Source organism: Gymnodraco acuticeps, unplaced genomic scaffold (assembly GCF_902827175.1).
Source record: "Gymnodraco acuticeps unplaced genomic scaffold, fGymAcu1.1, whole genome shotgun sequence".
Lineage (NCBI taxonomy): Eukaryota > Metazoa > Chordata > Actinopteri > Perciformes > Bathydraconidae > Gymnodraco > Gymnodraco acuticeps.
The window spans coordinates 310001-335631 of record NW_022989883.1 but is presented as its reverse complement, the minus strand read 5'-3'; the positions used below and the strand labels follow the sequence as shown (position 1 = coordinate 335631).

Here is a 25631-nt window from a genome sequence, read left to right as displayed (position 1 = left end):
AAAGGATAATTTTCTTAAATCACATTTTGTTTGGATTTTTGTGGGTCATTTCTCAACGACCAACACTAAACTAAAACAAAAATGTTTCTTCACCTGCTTGGCTTTTACCATGTCTGAATTTTTTTTTTTAAACTGCTTTGATAGTTAACAGTTGTACCACGTGTCGCCGCTAGGGGGCGTGTTGCTCTGAGGAAATACACATTACTGTAAGTGACGTCATAGAGGACGAGTTTCCAGTTTCCAGTGAATCACAGCCTATGATCACAGCTCATGTCTGAGGAGGAGGAGCAGTGTGTGTGTGTGTGTGTGTGTGTGTGTGTAAAGCAAACCAGCTGTGATCAAAGAGGTCTGGATTCAAATAACATACTATATAAAGGAGGGCTTTGATTAGGTTTAACACGGAACATTTAACTGCACATCCTCATTTTTAATACTTTAAGAACATTCTGCCTATACTTACATGCTTCTTTCTACTTAAGGGTTTGAACACATTACGTTTACTTACAGCTGAGTGTGTACTGTAATACCCAGCATTTGGCAAGTTAACTAAAATAATGCCTGCAGCTGTTGAAACATTAGAAATAATATCCCAAAAAATAAAGCTAATATCAGTAAGATCAAAGCTTTTAAAGAAGAGAGGCACATATATCAAACCAGTAAAAATCCTTCAAGTTTTGAAAGCCCTTTTTATAATGACATATTGCACATTTTAAAGTATTATTTTTTTGCGTTCTATATTTGTACCGGCTTGAAATCAGGACAGCAGAAAGCTTACACATCTTCCGGCGCAGAAAACTCATCTCTTTCGACTCCACTTCGAGCGATAAAATTACTAACAACAAAGCACTTATATTATAACAAAGGACTGGCTTATCTAAAGCCAGTTGAGTAGCACTTGAATGTTTTGGCTCTATGAAACCTGATGTACTTTTATGATTCTGTTTTCTTCAAGTTTGTATCTTCTTGGTCGAATGCACGCATTAAGTCGCTTTGGATAAACGTGTCAGCTAAATGCAATGTCATGTACCTAGTACCATTTTAAATGCAGTACTCCTACTTGTAATGGAGTATTTCTACAGTTAACATGAATACTTTCACTTATTTGCTTTCTCGCCCACTTCCCATGCCTCACACAGACAGCCTCATCATGCCGGACACGTCACTGTTGGTCATTTTCATTTTATTATAAAAAACAGTATTTGAGTCCACAGTTTGTGTTTCCTTTGTACAGTAAAAAATATTAAATTAAACTCCGAAAGTTCTTAGCAGATAGATAAAGAGGATGGAGTTTGAGGGGGAGCAACTTCCCCTACAGAGGAGGAAGAGGAGGAGGAAGGATTTAAAGTCCGAGGGGAGCAGCAAAGGGGAAGAGGCAGAAGGAGACGGAGAACGATTTCTCCTTTTTCTCCTCATTTCTGTGCAACACAGTTCATTTGGATCAAAATCCTCTGTTCCGAGAATCCTTAAAAACAAAAAACTAAATTAAAACACTAAAAAAGGACCCCACCTCACCCGTTATTTTCACATCCCAGCCCATGTACGCAAAATGTTTCAGGCACACAGGTATGCACCCCACCTCCCCAAGCCTCCACTGTATTAAGTGTCTTTAAAAAGGAAGGAGTGCACACACATTCGAGGGAGGGGGTTTGCATGTTTGCGAGAGGAAAGTCCATCGCGATGTCCGGCGTCACAACATGTCCGTCTCACAGCCGCTGCGATAAAACACTGACATTTTATTATTCCCACCTAAATGAAATATCCACTACCCCCCCCCCCCCATAACAGTCATAACAAAAATATATTTCTATACGAATTGTAGCAGTCTCAGGGTACATAACACCTCCGCAACACCCCCTCCCCCCCCCCTGAAGAAAACAATAAATAAACCCAAATATATATATAAAAAATGAAGATATGCATCATGTTTGGATTTACATTAATAATAATCCTCATCACTCTGCAGAGCCGAAAGACGGACTGCAGGAATGACGGGAAATCAAACAGATAGAAAAGTTCTTTGCATTAAATCATTTACTCTTTAATCTTGGCCACTTTTAAAATCTTAAAAACATTTCTTAAAAAAGGCCTATGAACCCCCCTCCCTCCCAGAAAATACCACCTTTCTTGTATTCAGCGAGGTGGAGGTGAGTGGGGGGGCGCGTTAGAGAAACCCCCTTCTTTGTCCACAATTGGCAAAAAAATATATTAACAGCAATAACTTACAATTCATTTATTCTAATTTATTTAACGACTGCTTTGATTTATTGTTCATCTCCCATAGGAAGTTCAGTTCAATGCATCTTTATTGAAAACATTTTAAATAACATTTAATGATCGTATAAAATAAAAGAAAGGCTAGGTAACAATAACACTGTCCTGGGTGAGTGCAGTTTGTGCGGAGAATCACGACTGAGTTCCTACATGATGTCCAAAGGGTTGTGATTCATGTTCTGGCCCAGAGGGTCCTGCCCGCTGCCCCCCCCCGGCCCGTGGAGACCCGCCATGCCGCTCAGCTGCGACATCATGGCGCTCGGGTCCGACCCAAACTGATCCATAGAGTTCTGCTGCTGCTGGTTCCCTGGCTGCTGCTGCTGCTGCTGGACCATCCCCGGGTGGTGCTGGCTCATGTGGCCCGGGTGGGGGGATCCGGTCTGCATCTGGGGGGAGATGTGGTGCGGGGACGGCTGCGGCTGCATGCGCGGCGACGGGCTGGAATGCGGCGGTTGCGACTGCGGCCGGGGCGACGGCTGCGGAGACCGGACCTGGTTGGCGAGCGACGAGGACAGCGCCTGGTTCTGGAGGTGGGGGTGCGGGTGGGGGTGCGGAGACTGAGCCATCTGCTGCGGCTGCTGGGGGCTCATGGGGTTGCTGTGCGCCGGAGACCCCCCGGGGCCCAGGTGCTGCTGCTGCTGCTGGAGGAGCCGCTGGTGGAGCGCCTGCTGGAGCAGAGCCTGAGACGAAGGGGGTCCGCCCTGAGGGGTCTGTGGCCCTTGGGGGGGCTGCTGAGGACCCCCCCCCCCACCAGGACCTGCGTCACCGCCCTGCAGGCCTGACATGGCGTTCTGCTGCTGCATCTGCAGGTGGTGCTGGTGCTGCAGCCGCTGCTGCAGGGCCTGCTGCTGCGCCACTGAGTAACCCTGGCCCTGAGGACCCTGCTGGCCCTGAGGACCCCCCCCAGGCTGCTGGGGGCCAAGAGGCTGCCCTCCTGGAGGCCCCTGGCCAACTGTAGGAGGCTGCATCCCAGCCTGCCCCATGTAGCCCTGCTGGGGGGGCTGCGGCTGCTGGAACTGAGCGTGACTCACTCCCATCTGCTGCGGCTGCTGCTGTTGTTGCTGTTGCTGCTGGAGATGCCGCCTCATGAGCAGCTCTCTGAACTGAGGGTTGTTGATATTTCCCATCTGCGGCCCCTGGCCCTGCGGCCCCTGGCCCTGCGGCCCCTGGCCCTGCGGCCCCTGGCCCTGCGGCCCCTGGCCCTGCGGCCCCTGGCCCTGCATCCCTCTCCCTGCACCTTGCTGCTGTTGCTGCTGTTGTTGCTGCTGGAGAGCGGCAACCTGCTGCTGCTGTAAACTGCTGAGCATCGGCCTCTGCTGCTGCTGCTGTTGCTGTTGTTGTTGTTGCTGTTGTTGTTGTTGTTGTAGTTGCTGTTGTTGTTGTTGCAACTGTTGCTGCTGTTGTAATTGCTGCTGCTGTAGTTGCTGTTGTTGTTGCGCCTGCTGTTGTTGATGCAGCTGTTGCTGTTGTTGCTGCTGTAGCTGCTGGGCCATGGTCGCCATGGTAACATTCGCTCCTCCCGGACCACCCATGTGCATCCCGGGCTGTCCCCCTCCTGCAGCGCTCATGTTGACCTGGGGGCCGCCTCCTCCCGGCATGACGCTCCCCACAGGTCCTCCTGGCGGTCCCCCAGGGGACACCGCCCGGTCCGCCCGGCCCTCCCGGCCCCCCCGGGCCCCCCTTGTATTTGGAGGCCCTCTGCTTGATAAAGGCGGCCATGAGCTGCGGGTTGGAGCGCAGGATGTTGAGGACCTGGTGCTGCTGGTGCGGAGAGCTTGGCGAGCGGAGGGTCCTCAGCAGCTCCTGCAGGGCCGCCTGGGGGATGTTCCCCCCCGCCGCCGCCGCGGCAACACCGGCAACTCCAGGGACCATTCCTGCTCCGGGGACACCGGCTCCAGCACCTTGCTGCTGCTGGGCCATGCTCATCAGGGCGGCGTGGCCCTGAGATTGTTGCTGCTGCTGCTGCTGCTGTTGTTGTTGTTGTTGTTGTTGTTGTTGCTGCTGCTGTTGTTGTTGTTGTTGCTGCTGTTGTTGTTGTTGTTGTTGTTGTTGTTGTTGCTGCTGCTGCTGTTGCTGCTGTTGTTGCATTTGCTGTTGTTGTTGTTGTTGCTGTATTTGCTGCTGTTGTTGCTGTTGAGCTGCAGTCATGGCCGGATGGTTCATTTGGTTCATCATCGCTTGCCTCTGCTGGGGGGGAATCCCCTGAACTGCCCACTGCTGCTGCTGCTGGGGGTTCTGATGCGGGGCCCCCATCCTCTGCTGCTGCAGCTGAACCTGAGGGGGCATCTGGCCCTGAGGCATGTTACCCTGCTGGGGGGGCTGCTGCATGGGCCCTCCGGCACCAACCATCATCCCAGGTGGAGCCCCTTGTTGTTGCTCCATGTGGGCCCGAGCCGCTGCCGCCGCCGCTGCCACTGCCACCGCGGCCTGGTTCTGAGGAGGCAGACCCTGGGCTCCAACCATTCCCACTGCCCCCGGGTGCCCCAAGGCCCCCGGGTGCCCCATGGCCATCTGCTGCCCCTGGCCCTGCTGATGGTGGGGGTGAGAGGGCATCAAACCTGCAGCCGCTTGTCTCTGCAGAGCCATCTTCCTCTGGGCGTCCGCCACCTGTTGGATCTTCATGGCGATCTCCACCGCTGCAGGTGGGGGTCCGGAGGGGGGGTGCTGCTGCAGGGAGGACGGGCCCTGGGGCTGGTTGGGAGGTTGAGGCCCCCCAACGTTTCCCTGCATGCCTCCGAGCTGCTGCTGCTGCTGGGGAGGCGTGGCGGACCCGAGGAGCGGTTTGCCCTGAGACTGGTGGAGCGGGGAGGACCCTGGGGGCCGGCCGGCATATGGAGGCAGATTGTTCTGGTGGTGCTGCTGCGGGTTCCCTGCTCCACCCTGCTGCTGGATCTGAGGGAGCATCTGGTGTTGGGGGGAGCTCATCATCCCCCCGCCTCCTCCACCCTGCATCTGCTGGAATTGATGGTGGAGGTTGTGAGGAGGCATGCTGCTCTGCGGAGGCATTCCCCCGCCCTGCTGCTGCTGCTGACCCATTCCCTGCTGCGTTGGTGGAGGCCCGGTCTGAGTTGGCGTCTGCGGTGTTGGAGGTTGTGTTCCTCCAGATGTCGGGGTACTGGGAGCTGTACCGGGTGAAGGAAGTCCTACAGCTCCTGGAGGACCGACGGCCGCCTGCCCCACCCTCTGCATGCTGGCCATCCTCCGCCTCAACATCTGCGCCTGCTGGAGCCGGTGCTGCAGCTGCTGCTGACGGAGCTTCTGTTTGATGTTCAGGCAGAACGGGACGGGACACTTGTTCTCCTGGCAGTGTTTGGCGTGGTAGCAGCACAGCGCGATGAGCTGCTTGCAGATGGGACAGCCGCCGTTGGTTTTCCTCTTGCAGCCCTTGGTGTGCTGCACCACGCGCTTCATCTTCTGACAGGACGGCAGCGAGCAGTTGGCGTTGCGGCACTGGCAGGCGTGGACCAGCGACTGGATGCAGCGCTGGATGCTGAGGCGGCGAGAGTCTCCGGGGCTCTGAGTTGCTGCCGCCGACGCGTTGTTGCTGTCATCGTCCAGGCCCAGACCCAGCTTGTCCATCTTGTGCTCGTGACCTTTGGCGTGGTAGCAGGTGATGCACAGGTCGTAGTCCTGGAGGAGAGAGGGGGAGAAGAACGATGCAAAAATAAGTATGAACCCAAGAACTGGAGTCAGTTATACATGTTCAACTTAATGCTTCAATCGGATTTTATGACCCATATTTTGTGAAGTTCGTAATCATGTGCAAAACACTGATTTGATCACAACTCTTAAATGCTAATCGGAAACCAAGGAAAACTGCAATCTAACTTGGATATATATAATAAATGTTTTAAGTGAACAAGTGGTCTGTTAACACAAAGGCAACAGTATGTTTAGCTATATTGAAATTCTAAATAAGGTTTTAAACACATAAACACATTGTCTATCTTGTCAACACTAAAGCCGACTTTTGACTTAATTAAAAAATATCCACAGAATCACTTTTTTCCTGCTATAGTTTGATCTCCAGTCAGAAAAGCAGGATTTGAGAGAGTGCGTGTTCCTTACCTCGCAGACGGTGCAGTGGAAGCGCGTCTCCACGTGGTGTTTGCACTCGTTGCAGGTGTAGACGAAGCGGTCCTGGCTCTGGTTGTGCAGCTCCACCAGCATGCACATGGAGCTCCACCTGGCCCGCCGGAGGGAGCTGAACTCCAGGTGTTTGTCCCGGGCTAAAGTGAGGAAGGCGTCGCGGCCGTCCATCAGGTCGCAGGCCATCAGGCCGTCGGGGTCCGAGATGGGGGGTAGCGAGTTGGCGGCGGTGAGGCGGATGACAAAGAAGACCTGGGGATTAGAAAGAGGAGAGGGTCAGCTGGAGGAATCGGGCTCTTCGTACAGACAGGGTTTCATTAATGAGCTTTTTTCTCTAACAATACAATTTGCTTTTTATCCCCCAGCGCAAACAAGTTTGTCAACACGTGATTCCTTTAGTTTCCCTTCTAAATGTTTAAGTATATATATTTTCTTGTCCTTTTTTCTGTTAAATATAAACACAAAGTGAACAAAAGTGCTTCTTGCAGTGTTGAAAATTAAAACTTTACTATTCTTTAGTAAAGGCTTTTTGCTTTTCTGTATATGGCATTCTATTTTACACAGCAACCAATCTGTAGTAGGGACTATGGCTGCTAACGCGGCGCAGAAATTAGTACGAATTGTCACATTAGCCTCTTAGCTTAGTGGGGGTGACGTGAAGTCATGTGACCGGGATGTAGTTCCTTTATAGCCTAACGTTAGCTTTTTACTTCTGGGAATTGCATTTACGCGTCAACAATCATAAAGGGGTGTTAATATGAGGAGATTATCCTGCCGAGTAAAACGTGTAAGTATCATAAATATGTGTATGCCACAGATTTTATTTATTATATACAATATTCCAAAAATCTAATTAAAAAATACCATTGCTTTGTGTCGAGGGAGCCCTTGTGATGCTATCCTCTCTAAACGCAGAACTGTTATGGTCCTCATTCATTAAGTGGAGTCATGTGATAACTGACGAGTCGACACAAGGCAGCATAATGTTATAATTATGCCATTTAAACTAAAGACAGTATTCAGGGTGTGTGCAGGAATCCTGAAGTCAAATGTAAGACCTTTTAAGACCTTTTTTAAAGACCTCATCGCCACTTTTTAGTTGTTTAGTTGGAGTTTTAACCGGTTAAATTGGCGACACACTTTACCTCACATTGACTATAGTATTGATTGTCCTTCCTCCGTATCTTCCAACCATTTGGACGCAGACTTGCATTTCCCCATAACGATGTTGTTTAACAACCGGCGTAAACGGAGCTTCGCACGCTATCAAGCAGTGAGCGTGCGATGTCCTGTTCAGATGACGTCAAACCCAACGGGATGCCATAAATAAACTACACAGAATCACACTACACACCTACGCAATAGGGGCGTAACGGTATCCGTATTCGTCCCGTACCGTCACGGTTCGGATGTCACGGTTGCAGTCACACGACGAATACGCCTTTTTTTACGAGTGGGAAAAAAGTCTGTCACTCAGGGCAGTATTTCACTATATATAATCCAGGGGGCGGTATTGCGCCTAAAAGCCAGCCGGCCGTAAATAACAAATGAAGAACAACAAAACAACAAAACGAACACAATACATGAAGAAGAACAGTTAGTGGCTATGGCGAGTTCACACAACACACAGGAGCTAGAAGACCCAGCTGCTTCTTTTAAAATCAGCTGTGTGGGAACATTTCGGGTTCCCTGTGGACTACAACAATGATGGGGTGCGAGTTGTGGATCGGACGAGGACGGTGTGTCGGCGTTGTTCGACAGCGGTGATTGAAACACTTTCTTATTATTTATTTTAATATTTTCAAGACATTCTTTTTAGTTGTACAGTTTATTTAACCTTTTTGTTTGACATCAGCCATTATAACTAATATGGCAATATCTGTGTGTTACTGTTTGTGGTTTGTTTTTAACTGTGTAATAATGACTCCAAATGTTAGAGTTCCTTATTTTCATACCAACACTTGCACTACTGTTAAAAATAAATAACAGCAAATAAAATTATGCATTTGGGACTTTTCTTTGCTTTTCCTTGTTGTACCGAACCCGTACCGAACCGTGACTTCTGTGAACCGTTACATCCCTACTACGCAATGATTACATTCAGGCACACTGTAGAATACAACCTCTTTGGACAATTGATATTGAAAACAAGCTACAAAATGTAACACCTTGGAAAATGCCGTTTAATACTTTTTAAAAGCCTTAATTTTCGGTAAATTGATTTATCAACTTCTAATACTTTTTAAGACCCCGCGGACCCCCTGGTCGCTTTAGCTGTAATCAAAGCGGACTCACCTCTTTATGTTTCTCCATGGTGGCGTAGAGTTTCTGGGAGAGGTCGTTGGAGACGTTGGGCATCCCCGGTTTCTTCTTATTGGCTCGGCTCAGGCTGCTCTTGTTCTTGCTGGTCTTCTTATTGTTCTTCTTTTTGGCATTCTTACTGTCTGCTTTCGTCACCTGCAAATACATATTTTAAAGTCAGTTTCAATACAGAGCACTGCCATGACCAAAATTACGATAATGATGTGGTTATCTTGTTGTACTCACGTCTGTGCACTCGTTAGAGGTGCTATTCTCCTCCCTCTTCCTCTCCTCCTCTTCCTGCTCCAGCTCCTTGATGCTCTCCTCCAGGACGTTGGGCCAGAAGTCGCCCTCGAAGTACGGAAGCTCTTTAGCGCTCGTCAGCCGGTCCTCTGTCGCCTGCTTGAAGACATCCTGAGAAACAAAGAGAAATGTGTTTAAGAGTTGTAACGTCTTTATGGTCATTTTTTAAAATGAGTCTTTTCACTGTTTTAGCAAATAAAACATTCATCTAAAGTTCAAATGTTATTCTTGACCAATGAAAATGATCTTAGAATATGCCCAGTGCAATAGCTTTACTAGGTCTGAACAATAACTTGAAATCGTGTCTCACCTTGTAGTCGTGAACGATGCGCTCAGCCACAGCTTTGTCCAGCATCTTCCGGTACCACTCCTGCAGCCGTTTGGGTTTGGGGATCTTCTGGTCGGCGGGGTGACAGTGGAAGATATAATCGTCGCCTTCACTGGGTGGACAGGCCCATATGTGACCCGTCGTATACCTGACAGAAGAAGGCATGTATTTGTTAGAAAAATATCACTCGTCAGCGGCTTGAGCTTCAATAATCAGGATCCATGTATTTATGATCCTCTCCAGAATGGAAGTAGTCGTCACATACAGAGCATCAACTAGTTCCTGAACAGTGTTCTTCACATGCTGATATCCAAGAGAGGGAGTTACAGTCACAAGATGGAGGAATACCGGTTCTTCCAAGTAATCATACATCCTGATCCTGTCATGTACAAAATACTGAGTTTTTTCTCAAAATGTTGTTTTTTTTCTTCAGAAAATCTCAATAATCCTGACTTTTTTCTCAAAATCCTGTATTTTTCCTCAAAATCTTAAAAATTCTGACTTTTTCTCAAAATCCTGACTTTTTCCTCAAAATCTCAAAATCCTGACTTTTTCCTCAAAATCTCAAAATCCTGACTTTTTCAAAAAATCTCTAAATTCTGACTTTTTCAAAAAATCTCAGTCCTGATGTTCTTCTAGGTAATCATACATCCTGTCATGTACACAGCTGCAGTTGAGATACCTTTGTTATCACGTGTACTCTCATATTGGAACAGGACATTCAGTATTTTCCCAACAGCATTCATTAGAAAAAAGTACATTTATCTCCTTTTTATTTCATTTCATTGCAAGAAACACAAAGTCAAATGAGTTTGTTCTCTTACCCGATCCTCCGGACGTACTCCAGGTATCCCAGCAGGATCTCGTGGTAGACATTTGTTCTGATGAGTCGCGGCTGGAAGAAGTGAACGCTGTCCAGGTAGGAGATGTAAACTCTCCTCTGGTTGGGAGGCGGGCAGTCGGAGCCGTACTCCTGGACGTGCATCCCGAAAAAACACACGTCAGCTCCGTCGATATCCTCGAATGCAAACAGGGCTTTCATCCTGTAGGGGAAGGAGGCGCACATCTCCCCGCTGTCCACAAACCTGGAGGTCGAACAGAAAGCCAGGGTGAGGAAAATACAGGACATGGAATCAGAAACTCTTTACCATGTTCAAAACATCTCAAATAAGAGGGAGGTGTGCAAACATAGATCATATCTGCAATGCTCGAGGCATAATTAGCTTCTCTATGGAGCTTTAGTGTTGAAAGCAGAGCTGGAACAATAAAATCAATTATCGCAATACTTTGATCAAATACCTCGGTATGTAAACATTTTTTGAGCATTGATGCTTTCAAAACATTATTACCCGAGAATTTTAAACTTTTATATCAATATTTGTATTTATTAATCTTTTATTGAACATTTTACTTCAACTTTTTATGTTTGAATAAATATTTTGATAGTGCACATTTGACTATCATGTGTATACAATTACATTTGACTAACTTCAAATAATTATATAAATATACCCATTTATTTATTTCATTCTAAAATGGAGAAACTGTCATGAACCGAATTTCACCAAAGGATAAATAAAGTAATTCAATTCTTGCTACAGCCTAATATCCACTCTACTGTGTACCATGGCCAACCAGCTGTTGCCTGGTAACAACATCCTTAAGCATGGAGGAAGTGCTGCATGGAAACCGGTCCAGCATCTAGCGCCCCCTGCTGGTCAGAACCCACGGGAAACTAACTTGGAGAAGCCCATATTCATGATATTGTTGCAAAAATTCAAACACAGCAACAGATCTGTTTTTAAAATGTTTCAATAGATATTAAAGCTTGTTGTTACACATATCTATAAACTGTAGGGCACCCGCCCACACTTTTTTGGCTGGTGAGCTACTTTTGAAATGACCAGCTCACCGAGGTCTACCAACCAAAAATAAAATCCCAAATTGCAAGGGTTGCTGAATTACATGTTTTATTTATACATGGGACAACTAGGCTTCAACAAATGACTCATTTGATAATCGATTCATCTATCGATTAATGAAACGATTAATCGACTATTCGGACTATTACGCCTTGCACAATTTCTCAAAGGCTCTTATTTAGCCATCAACTTTTAGATTTAGCTTGAGGTTGTTTTAGGCATGTGGAAACTAACAATGAAGACAATACAGATGAATACTTGATTCAAAAATACATATATTATTAACTAAACAAATTGTGAACAAAACTAACATTGCTTTTTATTTAAATTAAATAAATAATATTTCACATCAAAAGAAACAACAATGTTTTAACAAATCGTATTAAATAATCTGATGACAGAACTGTGAACAGAATAGCTGAAACTTTAACAAACTAAATAACTCAGTTTCCTCTAATCATTAACCCATGTTTGTATCATGTAGTTAAATCCGTGTGTTGCTGCTAGCACACATAACACCTGACGTGGAACCGTTACTCGTGGATGGGGCTGCAGAGCTGCTAGAAAGACAGTCGAGCCCGGTGCATTCCTCCGTCTGAATGTGGAGCACTTTTGATAAATGTTTAGACAAATTGCTCGTGTTACCGCCCTCACATGATAAACACTCCTTGGCAAGGAGCATTGTCCACCTCAAGACGGGTAACATTTAACCACACCTTGGAGCGCTTCTCTCCGCCATCTCCTCCGTGTGTTGCTGCATGTAGCAGCCGCGTGTGTGTAAACTGCCCCGCCCCCTCGCGCACAGACGGGAGAGAGATCTCGTCTCGATTGGAAAGGTCGAAAATACACCGACCATAGACGCATTTGTTTGTCTTTTTGCATGTTAGAAACGAGTTGGCGACACGAAGACTGCGAGATAATGTTTGTGTAGCAATAATACATGACCTTTCTCAACTCGCTACTCGGAGGGAAGTCGCTGCTATGCCTTGTGAACACTCCGATAATGCCTCTCCACGTTACCTTTCTTTGGCAGAGCGACGCTTGCTTTACAAATAAGGCAAATAACCTTTGAATGTGACATCACAAACAAATATTCTTCCTCCCATTCTGGGTGGAAGTGGTTTGTCTTTAGCTTCTTGCTCGGTCCCGCACTCATTTTGTTGTTTGTCTCTTTAACTTAATTTGAGTTTTCCCGGCACTTGACTGATTTTGCATCGCTTTGCATTCTGGGTTAACAGACTGGAAAGCGATAGGTCGCTTTTTCTGTCAATCAAGTAAACTCCTGAATTAAGTGGCAGGGAGGCGGGATCAAAACCGGCGTTGTCTATTTTAACGGAGCTGGATTTTTTTTCTTTTTAATGACTCGCGATCTACCGCGGTCGACGTACTGGGCACCTCTGCTGTAGAGGCTAAGACCAAGCTTTAAGCCACTGAGGAGCCACTCTTTTGATGCAATGATTTACTTCTAAACTACAGTATATACAAGAGTTTAAAATGAACACTTAGTTGTTTATTTCCATGTTGAACTGTTACATTTGGATCAGCTTTCACATCAGCAAAAATTCAGGACATTTAAGAACACAAAAACCAAGCTTTAGGAACGGGAAGTCGTCTCAGCGTGTGTTTCTATGTGTCTGTTAAATTAAGGTTTGAGTATCCTGACAATATGAAAGTCTATCAACAAGCTGTCATTTAAAATATGATTGACGCATGGAACCAAAGATCCATTTTCGACCCAGCAGTGAAAAGCGAGCTCCTACCTGGACTTCATGCCCGCCTTGACCTCCGTCACTTTGTCCGACACGTGGACCACGCGGATGGTGACGTCTCCGGACTCGGGGAGGTTCTGCTTCCTGATGTAATCGTTCACTCGGGTCTCCAGATAGTTCCCCAGTTTGGTCTGAGGAAGCCCTGCAGGAGGAGGAGGAGGAGGAAGGAGAGGTGGATACAGTGAGGGCGGGAACAGACAGCGAGATATGCACTTATAATACTATGGCTTATTAGAAGCTAATGTAGCTGCAGGTTTTGGGGCTTTTCTTCTGAGTTGATTTCACAGTTTAGTGCCCTTATAGTTAGATGAGTGTCAGCTTAAAGGTAGGGTAGGTAAGAATGGAGAAACCAGCTCAAATGCGCTAGAATTTCCAAATACGCAGCCGGGAAAAAAATCTGCCCCTTCCTTCAGACTTCCTCACAGAGCCCCTCCTCCAACACACACGAACGCGCACATGACCAATGAGGGCACGAGATAAGTTTGTGCACAGATGGAAGGCTGACAGGCAGGTAGGCCATCCAGTTATTTTAGCCGGGCCGGCTCAGATGATTGGTCGTACTTTTTACAGCGCCACGGCTTCCACAGATGACATTTTTTAATGTATTTATTGTCAAAGCATTTAATGTATTCATTGCTATCGGGATGTTAAGAACATTCCATGGAATATAACAATAAGTGTTTCTGGAGTGAATTACCTACCCCACCTTTAATGAGATGTAATGTAATATGGACCGAATGCAGCTATGGGTATTTTAAATCACCCTCACTGCCCCTTTCTGAACTTTTAGATCAATAGGGATGAAGAAAACAATTGCTTTATCAAAGTATCGAGAATTATAACTTTTCAAATTCGCCAAAAAACTAATATTTCTTTTTACCAAATATTTCTTAGTCTGCTTTTAAGCCTTAATTTACCAAACCCCCTTGAGCAGACTAGAGTCGATCCTTCAATCAGCAAAACTATGTACTCAGTCCAGAATTTAAATCGACTCGTTCACATCCATATGCCATCATTATTTCATGCCTTTTATCTGTCCATCTGTTACAATAGACATTTCCCCACTGTGGGACGGATAAAGGATTTCTGTCCCCCCCGGTCTGACTTCATTCAATACATCATAGAAATAGGATAAAAACAAAACGACAGGGCCGTAAAACACAGGCATGAAATGATGCAGTAGCTCAGAGTTACTCCACTTACTTTTGGCTGCATATTTGTTCTCTTTCCGCGTTTTGTTGGCCGCTTTCAGGCAGTTGTCGCATGTAAAGCTGTACGGGGGAAAGAAAAGAGTAAAAGGTTACATTTAAAGGTTAACGTAGAGCAACATGACAGATTAAGTGTTTTCAATTAAGAGATGTCTTTAATGTCCTTTCTTTAAATCACTCTTAATTACAAACAGACCACACATGAAGGAAGTCAAACTCTGAGGAATGACGACTCCTCACTCCAGTGGCAAGACTTTCTTTTTGTATGATTGTCTGTTGCATTTCCCTTCTTTAGACTCCTATAACATTCTCAGATACAACACTTTGCTCGAACTGCAGCTAAAAGTCTGTGATTATAAACATTTATGTTTCAAAGCTACTCCACAGATACCTCAAAATGTGTATTCATGTGTATTAGTACTTTTTCTGAGCACCTTTATTGATGCTTTGGATGAATCTAAAGCTTTTTCATTTTTTTTAAAGAAAAACAAAGAAGGTCAGATTTATTTTCCAGACCCAGTCACATAGAGAAACAGAACGTACAGAGTGTGTGCGTGTGTGTTTGATCGTTGGCTCACCCCAAAGGCCATATGGTGTCATGATGCAGAACGCAGATCTGGTGCATTTTACGATCGCAGTCAATACATTCCACAAGTCTGAGAAGAGAGCGCGGGAGACAAAAGACAGACACAATGTCCACAGTTAATAACGCAACGTGCCCCACAGTATAGAATATACCCTGTTTGATCCCCTGAAGAAGATATAGAGATGCTAAATAAATAAAATACCTTAAAAAATGATTTAAATGAAAAAAGGACATTATTAGTATTATAACAGGGTTCATACACTTTTTCACCAATGATTTTTCATGTCCTTTACCTAATTTTCCATGACCTAAACAATTACTCTCAGCGTACCACTGAACATTTTTTTATTTTAACATGGAACAGGAAAATAAGGTCTGCATCTGAAACATGTCGTGCCTCTCTAAAACAAATCCAATAGTAGGCTTACTAGCTTCACGCTAAAGCAACTCGAATCTCTCTCGTTTCATTACTATACGATACAGTATTTATCATTATAGTATTACTATTTCGGCGATTAGATAAAATATAAATTATATTTGATGCAACTTTAGTTACATTTCCAGGACTTTTCCAAAACTTTGGGAAAAATATTGTTTTCCATAACTTTTCCAGGGCCTGGAATTAGCATTTTGAATTTCCATGACCTTTCCAGGTTTTTAATGACCGTAAGAACCCTGCTGTAATCTTTTTTTCCCTTTTCTATAAGAACCTGTTTTAAGTGGCTCAAGAAGTGTTTTTAAATCTAAACTCATGATGCAATTTAACGAAGTGTGTACACTTAAAGGATCACAGGGATGGTGGCAATGGTTATTAATGAGTAAAAAAGGGGTACGTACAACTCGGGGTCGAGTGTGTCGTTCTTCTTTCGCTGGAACTGCTCTTTGTTGATGGTCCTGTGGAGAAAATGGGAAATTGAACAACTGTAACACACACACACAATATAATAATAATAATGTTTTCACTAACCTAATATTTTAACACTACATGTTGTTAAACATCTCCACCACTGAGATGAGAGAAATACATTCTGGTTTTGCATTAGTGTTTAAATATCACATGGTTACTATAAGAGGGTGAGGTGACCAACTGAAAAATAAATCACTTCAAGACAAAGAGGAAGAAGTACTTTATGTACCCTAGTGTTCTTTCAAACATTGTTCAACCCACAGATCTTAAGCGGCAATTATCAATTCATATCAATACAGATTCATATTTCAATTAGGTTTGTAAAATGTCATCAAGTGAAATGACCCTCAAACTACACAGAATGTAACAGATATGGATCAAATCTTCATATAGGAGAAGCAGAAACATTTGGCATTCCCAATTCATAAAATGAGCCAACCTCATTATTTTACAAATGGATGTTGAAGCTCAACGGGAATATACTTCAACTTCTGTTAAAGATCTAATCGTTCCCAAACATACCAAAAATGTGATGCTTAACTTTGGGAATATGATGCACTAGATGGCTCCGGTTTAATATGTACATTTGATTGAACTGGTGCAGCCTTAAAACTAGACCTATGTTTGATTGTTTCACTCATGGTTAGATCCATTGGAGGGCAAGTCTGGTGCCAGCAGCCGCGGTAATTCCAGCTCCAATAGCGTATCTTAAAGTTGCTGCAGTTAAAAAGCTCGTAGTTGGATCTCGGGATCGAGCTGACGGTCCGCCGCAAGGCGAGCTACCGTCTGTCCCAGCCCCTGCCTCTCGGCGCCTCCTCGATGCTCTTAACTGAGTGTCCCGCGGGGTCCGAAGCGTTTACTTTGAAAAAATTAGAGTGTTCAAAGCAGGCCCGGTCGCCTGAATACCGCTAGGAATAATGGAATAGGACTCCGGTTCTTTAACCCCATATATCCTTAATTACTACCTGGATTGACGACGGGATGTTAAAAGGATAATATATCACGTTAGCTTGTAAATTGCATCTCCATACACACTTGTATATTTTTTATTTGATTCCAAATCCTAATTGAGCTCTGTTTTTATATACCTATTATCATCTCTCATTAAATGTTATGTTATTGTATTTACCTATACCAGTGGATCCTTGTGAATTTCCATTATTGGGATAATCATGATTATCCTGACATGAGTGACTTTAAAAAGCGTCTAAATCAGCATCGTGCCAGAGAAATTAAAAATCGAGTATCATTAAAAAAACGACAGGTATTCACATGGAAGAGACAGACCCAGACCACATTGCTAATTATTTATTGATTTCTTTATTCTTTGCAGCTAACCGTATGATTTATGCTCATCCTGTTCAGATGAAATGTTTCATGTTTTTACTAAAAAAAGGGATGTCTACTTTTTGCTAAGAAACAAATATTTATATTGCTTAAAAGACAGAATAAGGTAGTTAGTTTCAGTGTTCAAGTCTTTTAAGCATAGTTTGATGATTATTGGGTTAATGGGTGTTTCTCAATGTCAAGGAAGGATGCTCCAGAGCCACTATTTCAAGGATGCTACGTCATCGAGTCCCGCCGAAGGATTGTTCCAATGTCCAGGCCTGACTGATATCTTTAACCTGTCCTTGGCCCAAGGAAAAGTCCCCACGTGCTTCAAATACACCTCCATTGTGCCGGTTCCCAAGCACGCCTCTCCAACAAGCCTTAATGACTACCGACCCGTGGCACTTACATCGACCATCATGAAGTGTCTCGAGAGGCTGGTCCTGGCTCGGCTTAAATCATGCCTCCCACCCACACTTGACCCCTACCAGTTTGCCTATCGTCGGAACAGGAGTACGGATGACGCCATCTCCACAGCACTACACCCTGCCCTCTACCATCTGGATCAGAGCAACACATACGAACGATTCCTGTTCATTGACTTTAGCTCGGCATTCAACACCATCATTCCTTCAAAACTGATTACCAAGCTCAGTGACCTTGGCATCGACCCCTCCCTCTGCAACTGGATACTGGACTTTCTCACAAACAGACCCCAGCATGTTAGAATAGGCAAGCTTACATCCTCGAATCTCATCCTTAGCACTGGTCTCCCACAGGGCTGTGTGTTAAGTCCCCTCCTATATTCCCTCTTCACACATGACTGCAAACCTGTACATGGCTCAAACACCATCGTTAAGTTTGCAGACGACACTACAGTGGTCGGGCTTGTCAGCAACAATGACGAGACGGCATACAGGGAAGAGGTTGAGCATCTGGCAGAGTGGTGCGCCAACAACAACCTGGCTCTCAACACCAAGAAGACGAAAGAGGTCATTGTGGACTTCAGAAGGAACAAAGACGGCACGCACTCCCCAGTCCATCTTAGTGGAGAAGAGGTTGAGCGGGTCACCAGCTTCAAGTTCCTGGGAGTCCACATCTCGGAGGAGCTCTCCTGGACCACCAACACCTCAGCCCTAGTCAAGAAGGCTCACAAGCGCATCTTCTTCCTGAGGAAACTGGCAAAACTCCGCCTATCCTCCCAGGTGCTAATGAACTTCTACCGTTGCACCATCGAGAGCATCCTCTCCACCTGCATCTCAGTCTGGTACGGTAACTGCACGGTCAAGGACAAGAAATCACTGCAGAGGGTGGTGAAGATCGCACAACGCATCATCAAGATGCCACTCCCCTCCATAGCCTCAGTCTATGAAAAGCGGTGCCTGCGAAGGGCACGAAACATCATAGACTCTTCCCACCCCAACCATACACTGTTTGTCCCCCTACGTGGCACCCGCTCTGGGACACGCTACCGCAGCCTCCCGGGTAGAACAAACAGGACTACACACAGCTTCTTCCCTTCAGCAGTCAGACTGCTGACAATGAACCCCACGCTGTCCCACACTGCCTAGTTGTTGTCGTGTGCTGAAGCGCAATTCTGTATTCACTGTATTTATTATTATCTGTGTATTTATTCCTATTTATACATTTCCCATCTATTTACCTTTATTTTTGTATCATTTATTTTGGTACATACTTCTGATAATTGTGTATGTAACTGTTTTGCACTCTGGTTAGACCATCCTTACATTTCGTTACACTGTGCTTGCATTTTTGTAATGACAATAAAGTAATCTAATCTAATCCAGAGCCACTATTTCAAGGATGCTACGTCATCGAGTCCCGCCGAAGGACTGTTCCAATGTCCAGGCTCCTTGGAATTCTACCGAGGCCGGCGTCCTTCGTAGCGAGAAATTTCGAGGCTGCACATGTGTGTCCTCCGCGGTCTTAAAATCCCCACAATGCTTTGCGCGCGGACCATTTTCCCAAAATCTGTGGCAGAAAATTTAAGGCGGGCCTCTCATATGACGCACACCTGCACACTTGCTCGCCTGTTCCACTCTTCGTTTTGCAAATGCCAGGAAGGATTCTTGCCTAGCTTCTGAAGGAAGTGACTCGGAAGACATGTCCTACCAAGGAAGCGTCCTCGACATTGAGAAACACCCAATGTCTAAAATTGCAGATATTTGTGCATTTTTGATTGTTTGATATCAATAAAATCCGACCTTAAATGTATGCTTCCAATTTTTAGTTGATTGAATTGTAAAAAAAGGGAGCTTATTAAAGTTGGTACATTAGACCTTTGATGCTACTAATACCAGAATTGCATAACTGCTCATCTGGACAAGCATTATATGAGAATCTCTATGTTTTTATGGGGTGTGTTGTGTTGTCTGCTGTGTGCGTGTGTGTGTGAGAGGAAGACAGGAAGTGTGTGACGGTACTCACGTCTGAGGCTGGGAGGGGTCGTCCCCCAGGGAAACGGTCTCGCTCTGGATTTCGTTGAAACACTTCTCACAGAAGTGGTACCTGTCAGCAAGAAGCCCATATTTTGGTGAACTACACCGTTCGTCATCAGCACAGCCAATCACAGAGAGGGCACGAAGAAGCAGCCGCCAATCAGGGCAGGGCAGGACACACAGGAGGAGGCAGAGGGCAAGGAAGGTCGTCGCCAGGAGGAAGCAGCCAATCGTGATGCAGGGTTTTTGAGTGGGCGGGTGTTTTGATTTTGCGCGCAAATTTTGGAGTGGATGATTGGTCACACCAAAACAGGCCAATGCAGACATCACAAGCGTTAAAAAAAAGGAGGGAGAGAAGGGGGGAGAAGGGACGGGGAAAGGGGAGTCAAAATGAATATTAAAGAAGCGTGAAATAGTCGTTACAGGTAGGACAATGGAGGGGACAGAGGGGGACGGGGGACGGGGGGGACAGGATGTGAACAACAACCAACAGAGGACAGAGAGCCAAGGCAAAGCAAAGATTAGCGTCAGACGTCCAGTGGTAAACAACAACAACATTACAGCAACATGAGAGACCACTAGGAGCTGAGGAAGAGGAGGGGGAGGGGGGAGGGGGGTATGAGTCTCAGGACATGAAGGGGTGGATGAGGAAAAAAATAAACGGTAAAGCAACAGAGACCCATCATCCTTCAGCTCATTCATAAAGTGGGAACCTTTCTTCTGGTGGTGAACATAGATGCAACACAACCTTCTGCAGTTATTTATCATAGAAAAATGCAGGAGTTGTGCTCGTAGAGTTAGTCAGTGAGTGCTTCGGAAGACAGGAGCCCACTTTATGAATGAACACATAATGGAATTAATAAAACGGTGAGCTATGAAGATGGAAGTTGGTGCCAGGGTAACCATTTGAAGCCAAATTAAAACTCCTCTGTGATTGCACTGGTTGCATACAGGAAATACAATACACAATGTGCAGAAATACAACAGCAAGGTGTCCATCATATTTTCTAAAAACCAAATAAAAAGGCTATGTGTTTCCAATGCGCCGAAAGCCCTTACCTGTTCTGGTAGCTGAAATAGGCAACGTCTCGTTGGATGGTGCATAATTGTTTTCCATAGCAGCACAGAGTTTGGGGGGAAAACTCAAACTGCAGAGACGAAGAGGCAAAAAGAAACGGATGTGTCAGGGTTTGTTATCTGAGGAATATTTGACACAGACTGATAGTGTAATGTATTCAGTGTCATCCTCAGCCATGATAAGTGAACTAGGATCCACTTTGACAAAATCAGAACACTTTTGCACGTTTCTCTAGATTAACCTCATCTTGCTTAAACCTTATCTAAATGCTAAAATGATGCTAAGCCAACAAACTGGTGGCTGCATCCTCATATTCAACACTTAGAATATATCATTATTCTCACAGGAATATAAAACATAGCTGCTAGAAAGCAATTACAAGGACCGTTATGATATAATTGAAATCCTTGTAATGGAAAGAATCACTTTTACACAATACTTTGAGAAAGCTTGGAAGAATCTTTCCAGAGCAGCCTTCCTTTGCTTAAATATGCCTTGATCACTACCTGCTGTGTTTTCTGTCTCAAAACAGAAAACACCCCTTGTTTCTTGTTTTCTTTGTTTGAGTGTAATTGTACTGGAAAAACCTTAAAACATGGATCACTGTATAAATCTAACTCTGGATGATTGTGCAACCTGTTAATTAATACAATGTGACTTCAAATAAAGAATAAAACAAAGGAATATTTTCCACTAAATCTACCGCAAACCCAATCCTGACCAAAATAAATAAGCAAAATGTCTTCAATAAGGGAAATAATCCTCACCTGGGACCAGACAACATTAGAAAACCAAACCACTCCTCACCTTCCTCCCGCAGCAGTACCCGAGGCCCTGCATGACGAGGTCGATCTCGGACTCGAATACCTCGGCCAGTTTGGAGCAGTACTTGTAGACGCGCGACGTCTTGCGGTTGTACAGCCAGGCGTTGTTGAACATCAGCCAGATGTCGTCCACGTACTGCCACGGCTCCTGGTACTGCCCCGTGTCCAGCTTCCTCTTGATGGTCGACAGGTCCATGGGGCTTTTCACGATGTCAAAGTAGTCCTGCTTTAGGAGCCACCGTTCAGGATCATGTGGTAAAGTGGTTGAGGGGGAAGAGAAATAGGGAACAGAACAGTATGACCGTCAGCATCAGGGTTGTGGTCATCAGGTGAGATGATCCAGACGGGACCAGAGGAGGGAGAGAAGAAGAGGGTGCAGGGAGGACAAGGTTGTTGAGCGCTGCAGAAGAGAAAGTTCGCGTGCAAACAGAGAGACATGACAACTTCTGCCCTCCAGCTCTCTGCTTTGCACCCTCATTTCAATCTGTGCTGCGTTCAGGGACCAGGAAACCGCCACAAGTCTGTACAATCCTCTACCGTTACATACTAAAAAGAAACTAGCTTAAAGGTAGGTAGGTAAGAATGGAGAAACCAGCTCGAGTGCGCTAGAATTTGAAAGTACGCAACCGGAAGAAATCTGCCCCTTCCTTCAGACTTCCTCACAGAGCCCCTCCTCCAACACACACGAACGCGCACATGACCAATGAGGGCACGAGATAAGTTTGTGCACAGATGGAAGGCTGACAGGCAGGTAGGCCATCCAGTTACTTTAGCCGGGCCGGCTCAGATGATTGGTCGTGCTTTTTACAGCGCCACGGCTTCCAGAGATGACATTTTAATGTATTTATTGTCAAAGCATTTAATATATTCATTGCTATCAGGATGTTAAGAGCATTCCATGGAATATAACAAAAAGTGTTTCTGAAGTGAATTACCTACCCCACCTTTAAGCTAACATGTTTTGTATATATTCTTTAGGTGCAGGGATGACGGAGTTAGCATCATGATGGCTCTCTTGTCAAAAAACCAATGGGATATTTTCATTGGATTTTGGAATATTGCAGAAAATAAGATCAGTGGCAAACACACGTTTATGATACTTACACTTATTGTTCAGCAGGATCATCTCCACATATTAACACCACTTTATGATTTTTAAAGTGAAAATGCAATCAATAACATTTAATGTAAAGCACTGTAATTATGATTCTTGTGCTTTATACCCATCTTTTTCTATTTTAGCTTGTTTATTTTATCGTCCTTAAAAATGTATTTCAATGTCACTTTATAATGTGCTTCTGCTGCACTACATCTGAATATTGTTCATTTTTTTGTACAGCACTTGAATAGCCACTTGTTGGCTTCAAATATTTAACAGTGGGGTATTTACTGACGTATATTTTGTCGTAGAACAAAACTTTAAAATATCACAAACTAGTGTCAACCATAGCCCTTATTGCAGGCCTTTAAACCCCAAAAAATAATACTTTTAGACAAGAAAGTGGTATAAATATGGACTAATTTCCAGGTTTGAAAACTCATTCCTGCGCCACTCTATTGCAACTAAAGCTAAATTAGTGAAAATCATTATATAAATCTTGTCATTTAGCCACACAGTGCTAACACTGCATGCTGGGGTTGGTTGTTCTCTGTTGAAATCTGAAGCCTTTCAGCCTCGGAAAGCACGTGGCAATTCTATGGCAGGAGTTCAAGCCAACAGTGCTGGAGGGAAGCTAATGTAAAGAGGAGGCGCATAAGAATCCAAATTTCCTTTCCTGCTGCTCCTCAAAACCCAATTTGAGAAAGGACTTGAGAATATGCGAGGAAAATACTTTTTTTGGAAAATCAACCAAAGTTTGAATAAGAAGTGGTGTTAATTGAAAAGATCAGGGTCCATCTTGGTGTCACCATAGCAACAACAGTTAATAAGCAGACCCTTTGTCTTGAATATATCAGAAGTGATAGATATTACAACTCACAGCCAAATGATTGAGTTATATAATCACACAACAATAGTTAGTTGCATCACTTGACTTGTAGAGATGAGCCAATAGCCTCATGCTCACTCATCACTGCTCTAGAAATTGCGTTTATTAAATGTCACATTGCACGAGGCAGCGGGGGGACGGACACCTTCACTCAGTTTTCAATATTTAGTGATTTTAAACTGTATGTAAGCACATACTGAATCTTATTTTGAATTGAGGATTTGTTTCCCCCTCTAATTTGGATGTAATGAGAGTTAAAGTCATTGTCCCACCTCTGCACACGGCCGCTTGAACACCGACACACTACTACTGGTGAGGAACTGAACTAGAAAGCTAGCAATGGGATGAAAACTAAAAAAGAAAAAAACATGATTTAAAATAAAACCTAAAATGTAAATGGTCAAACAAATAATAAGTGATAAATAAAAGCAATTGACTCATGAACAGTTGGAGTAAATTAAGTCCTTTCTTTGGACATAGTGATGACATAATTATCTTTTTTATGTATCGAGTGGAAACAGGTATTTATTTATTAAAAATAATACTCTGATGGATGCGTGGGTCATCTTATGTCATCATTTGTGTTCGATTATTATATTCAGGGTTCGACAAATATAATTTGCAATTGCGTTGTCAACACAAATAATTTCCATGTGAACATTTCGTATAAAATATGATTTACTTTTGGACGTTGTTACAGTTCCATCAAAGTAACTGTTCTTACGAGTCATTGCTTTGATTTACTAATGACAAGAAGTTTAAAAACAAAAGGAAACGCACAAACACACTTTCAAATCTAATTTCCCTAACTTCTGTCATACCATGGGAGAAAAAAATAAAAGATCAAATAAACTCGAAGCATATGTTTTAAAATAGAACTCAGACATATATGATGAAAGGAGAAATAAAAATGTAAGATGAAAAAATGAAAACAAAGAATAAAAAAAAAAAAGCTAAGTTTTCAGAGGAAGCAAAATGGCAGCCAGTGCAGTCCCTTACCAGGTTAGTTTTGTTACTAGTTCGAATACGTACGGGTATTCCCAGTAACTGGGGGTCCACCGGCTGGCGGAAGGGCAGGGACTCGGGGTCCTGCCGGTACAGAGCCTCCAGGGTCGGCATCAGAGCCTGGCGCAGCTCCTCCGGCTTGAAGACTGGAAGAGTAGCAGCGGGAAAACAAAATTCAGGCATAAATGGGAACAGCTTTTCCTGCCTAATGCACACTTTTCTGACAACACCTGGAAGCTTGTTGACATCCTCCTGGATCCGTATTTTTTTTTATATACACGTTCAGATTATTATTTTTGTAATTCGGATTGTCTATGTTGCTATTTTATTATCTTTTATTATCTTTACACACAAATGGGGCGAAGCCTGCGAGCTAGTTCAGGCAGTCAACTCGAGCACCAATGATACATTAACCCGTGACACACCTCGTCCCTCTTACAACCAACCAAACACATTCTCCTAAACATGCCGCTCTATTGAAGCTGCCAGGTCTTCCTGCCTCTGCCTCCTCGCTATGCTGCTGCTGCTGTGTTCACTTGCTATTGCTGCGTTCATGTTCCTGCTGCTGTGTTTCATGCTGCTGCTGCTGCTGCTGCTGCCCCCCCCCCCCCCACCACCACCACCCCAGCTTCCACCTGTAGGCTCGGGGGATAGTTATCTAATCATCACTCAATGTTCTTTGTAAGTCTGTGGAGTGATGAGGCCGAGCCTAGACGCCAAACTCAAACTATATGCTGCTTCTAATACATGTTAAAGAAACACGTGAGTTGTCTGACTGAACATCCTTTGATAGAGATCCCCATTTTCCCGACATTTGCTGTCATTGAATACGGTTCTTGATATAGGGCTTTTTAGATAACATTTACTTCAGTACCCATTTTGTCTACCCAATGTGTAACTGTCGCTCTCCTGGATATAAGGATGGCAAAGATTTGATGACTTGCAGAATTGGAACACAATAACCTTAGCGTTTTGAGGAGCAGTTATAACACCAACATATGGGGTTTAATAAATGTCTATGGTGCAACCAGTTTAAAAAAAACCCCATGATAGCTTCCTTCCTCCATATTGGATTCTCCAGCTTCACGTTACCTGACATGTCAGCACGATGAAGACAGCTTGCTATTGGTCAACGACACAAATTCACGTGTCAAAAGAGACCTTTACAGGAAACACTCATAGTTAAACTTCTACCTTTTGTTATTAATAGAATTTTCACCCGAGTCAACATTTTGGCTTCTCATTAATGTGCAGGTTACGGTGG

General features: G+C 44.4%; 1 protein-coding gene across 1 annotated transcript in view; it reads right to left on the bottom strand.

Annotated features, from left to right (window-relative positions):
- Window positions 1-1163: 1163 nt before the first annotated feature.
- ep300b (E1A binding protein p300 b) overlaps window positions 1164-25631 on the bottom strand; it is a 41256-nt gene continuing 16788 nt past the window's right edge. The window contains 16 exon segments of the mRNA XM_034198789.1: window positions 1164-3900; window positions 3902-5901; window positions 6340-6612; window positions 8656-8817; window positions 8908-9075; window positions 9275-9440; window positions 10117-10377; window positions 12975-13125; window positions 14187-14254; window positions 14770-14847; window positions 15615-15671; window positions 19462-19572; window positions 20532-20620; window positions 21358-21600; window positions 24362-24513; window positions 25460-25489. Coding sequence (XP_034054680.1) covers window positions 2418-3900; window positions 3902-5901; window positions 6340-6612; window positions 8656-8817; window positions 8908-9075; window positions 9275-9440; window positions 10117-10377; window positions 12975-13125; window positions 14187-14254; window positions 14770-14847; window positions 15615-15671; window positions 19462-19572; window positions 20532-20620; window positions 21358-21600; window positions 24362-24513; window positions 25460-25489 — 5492 coding nt within the window. The 3' untranslated portion in view covers window positions 1164-2417.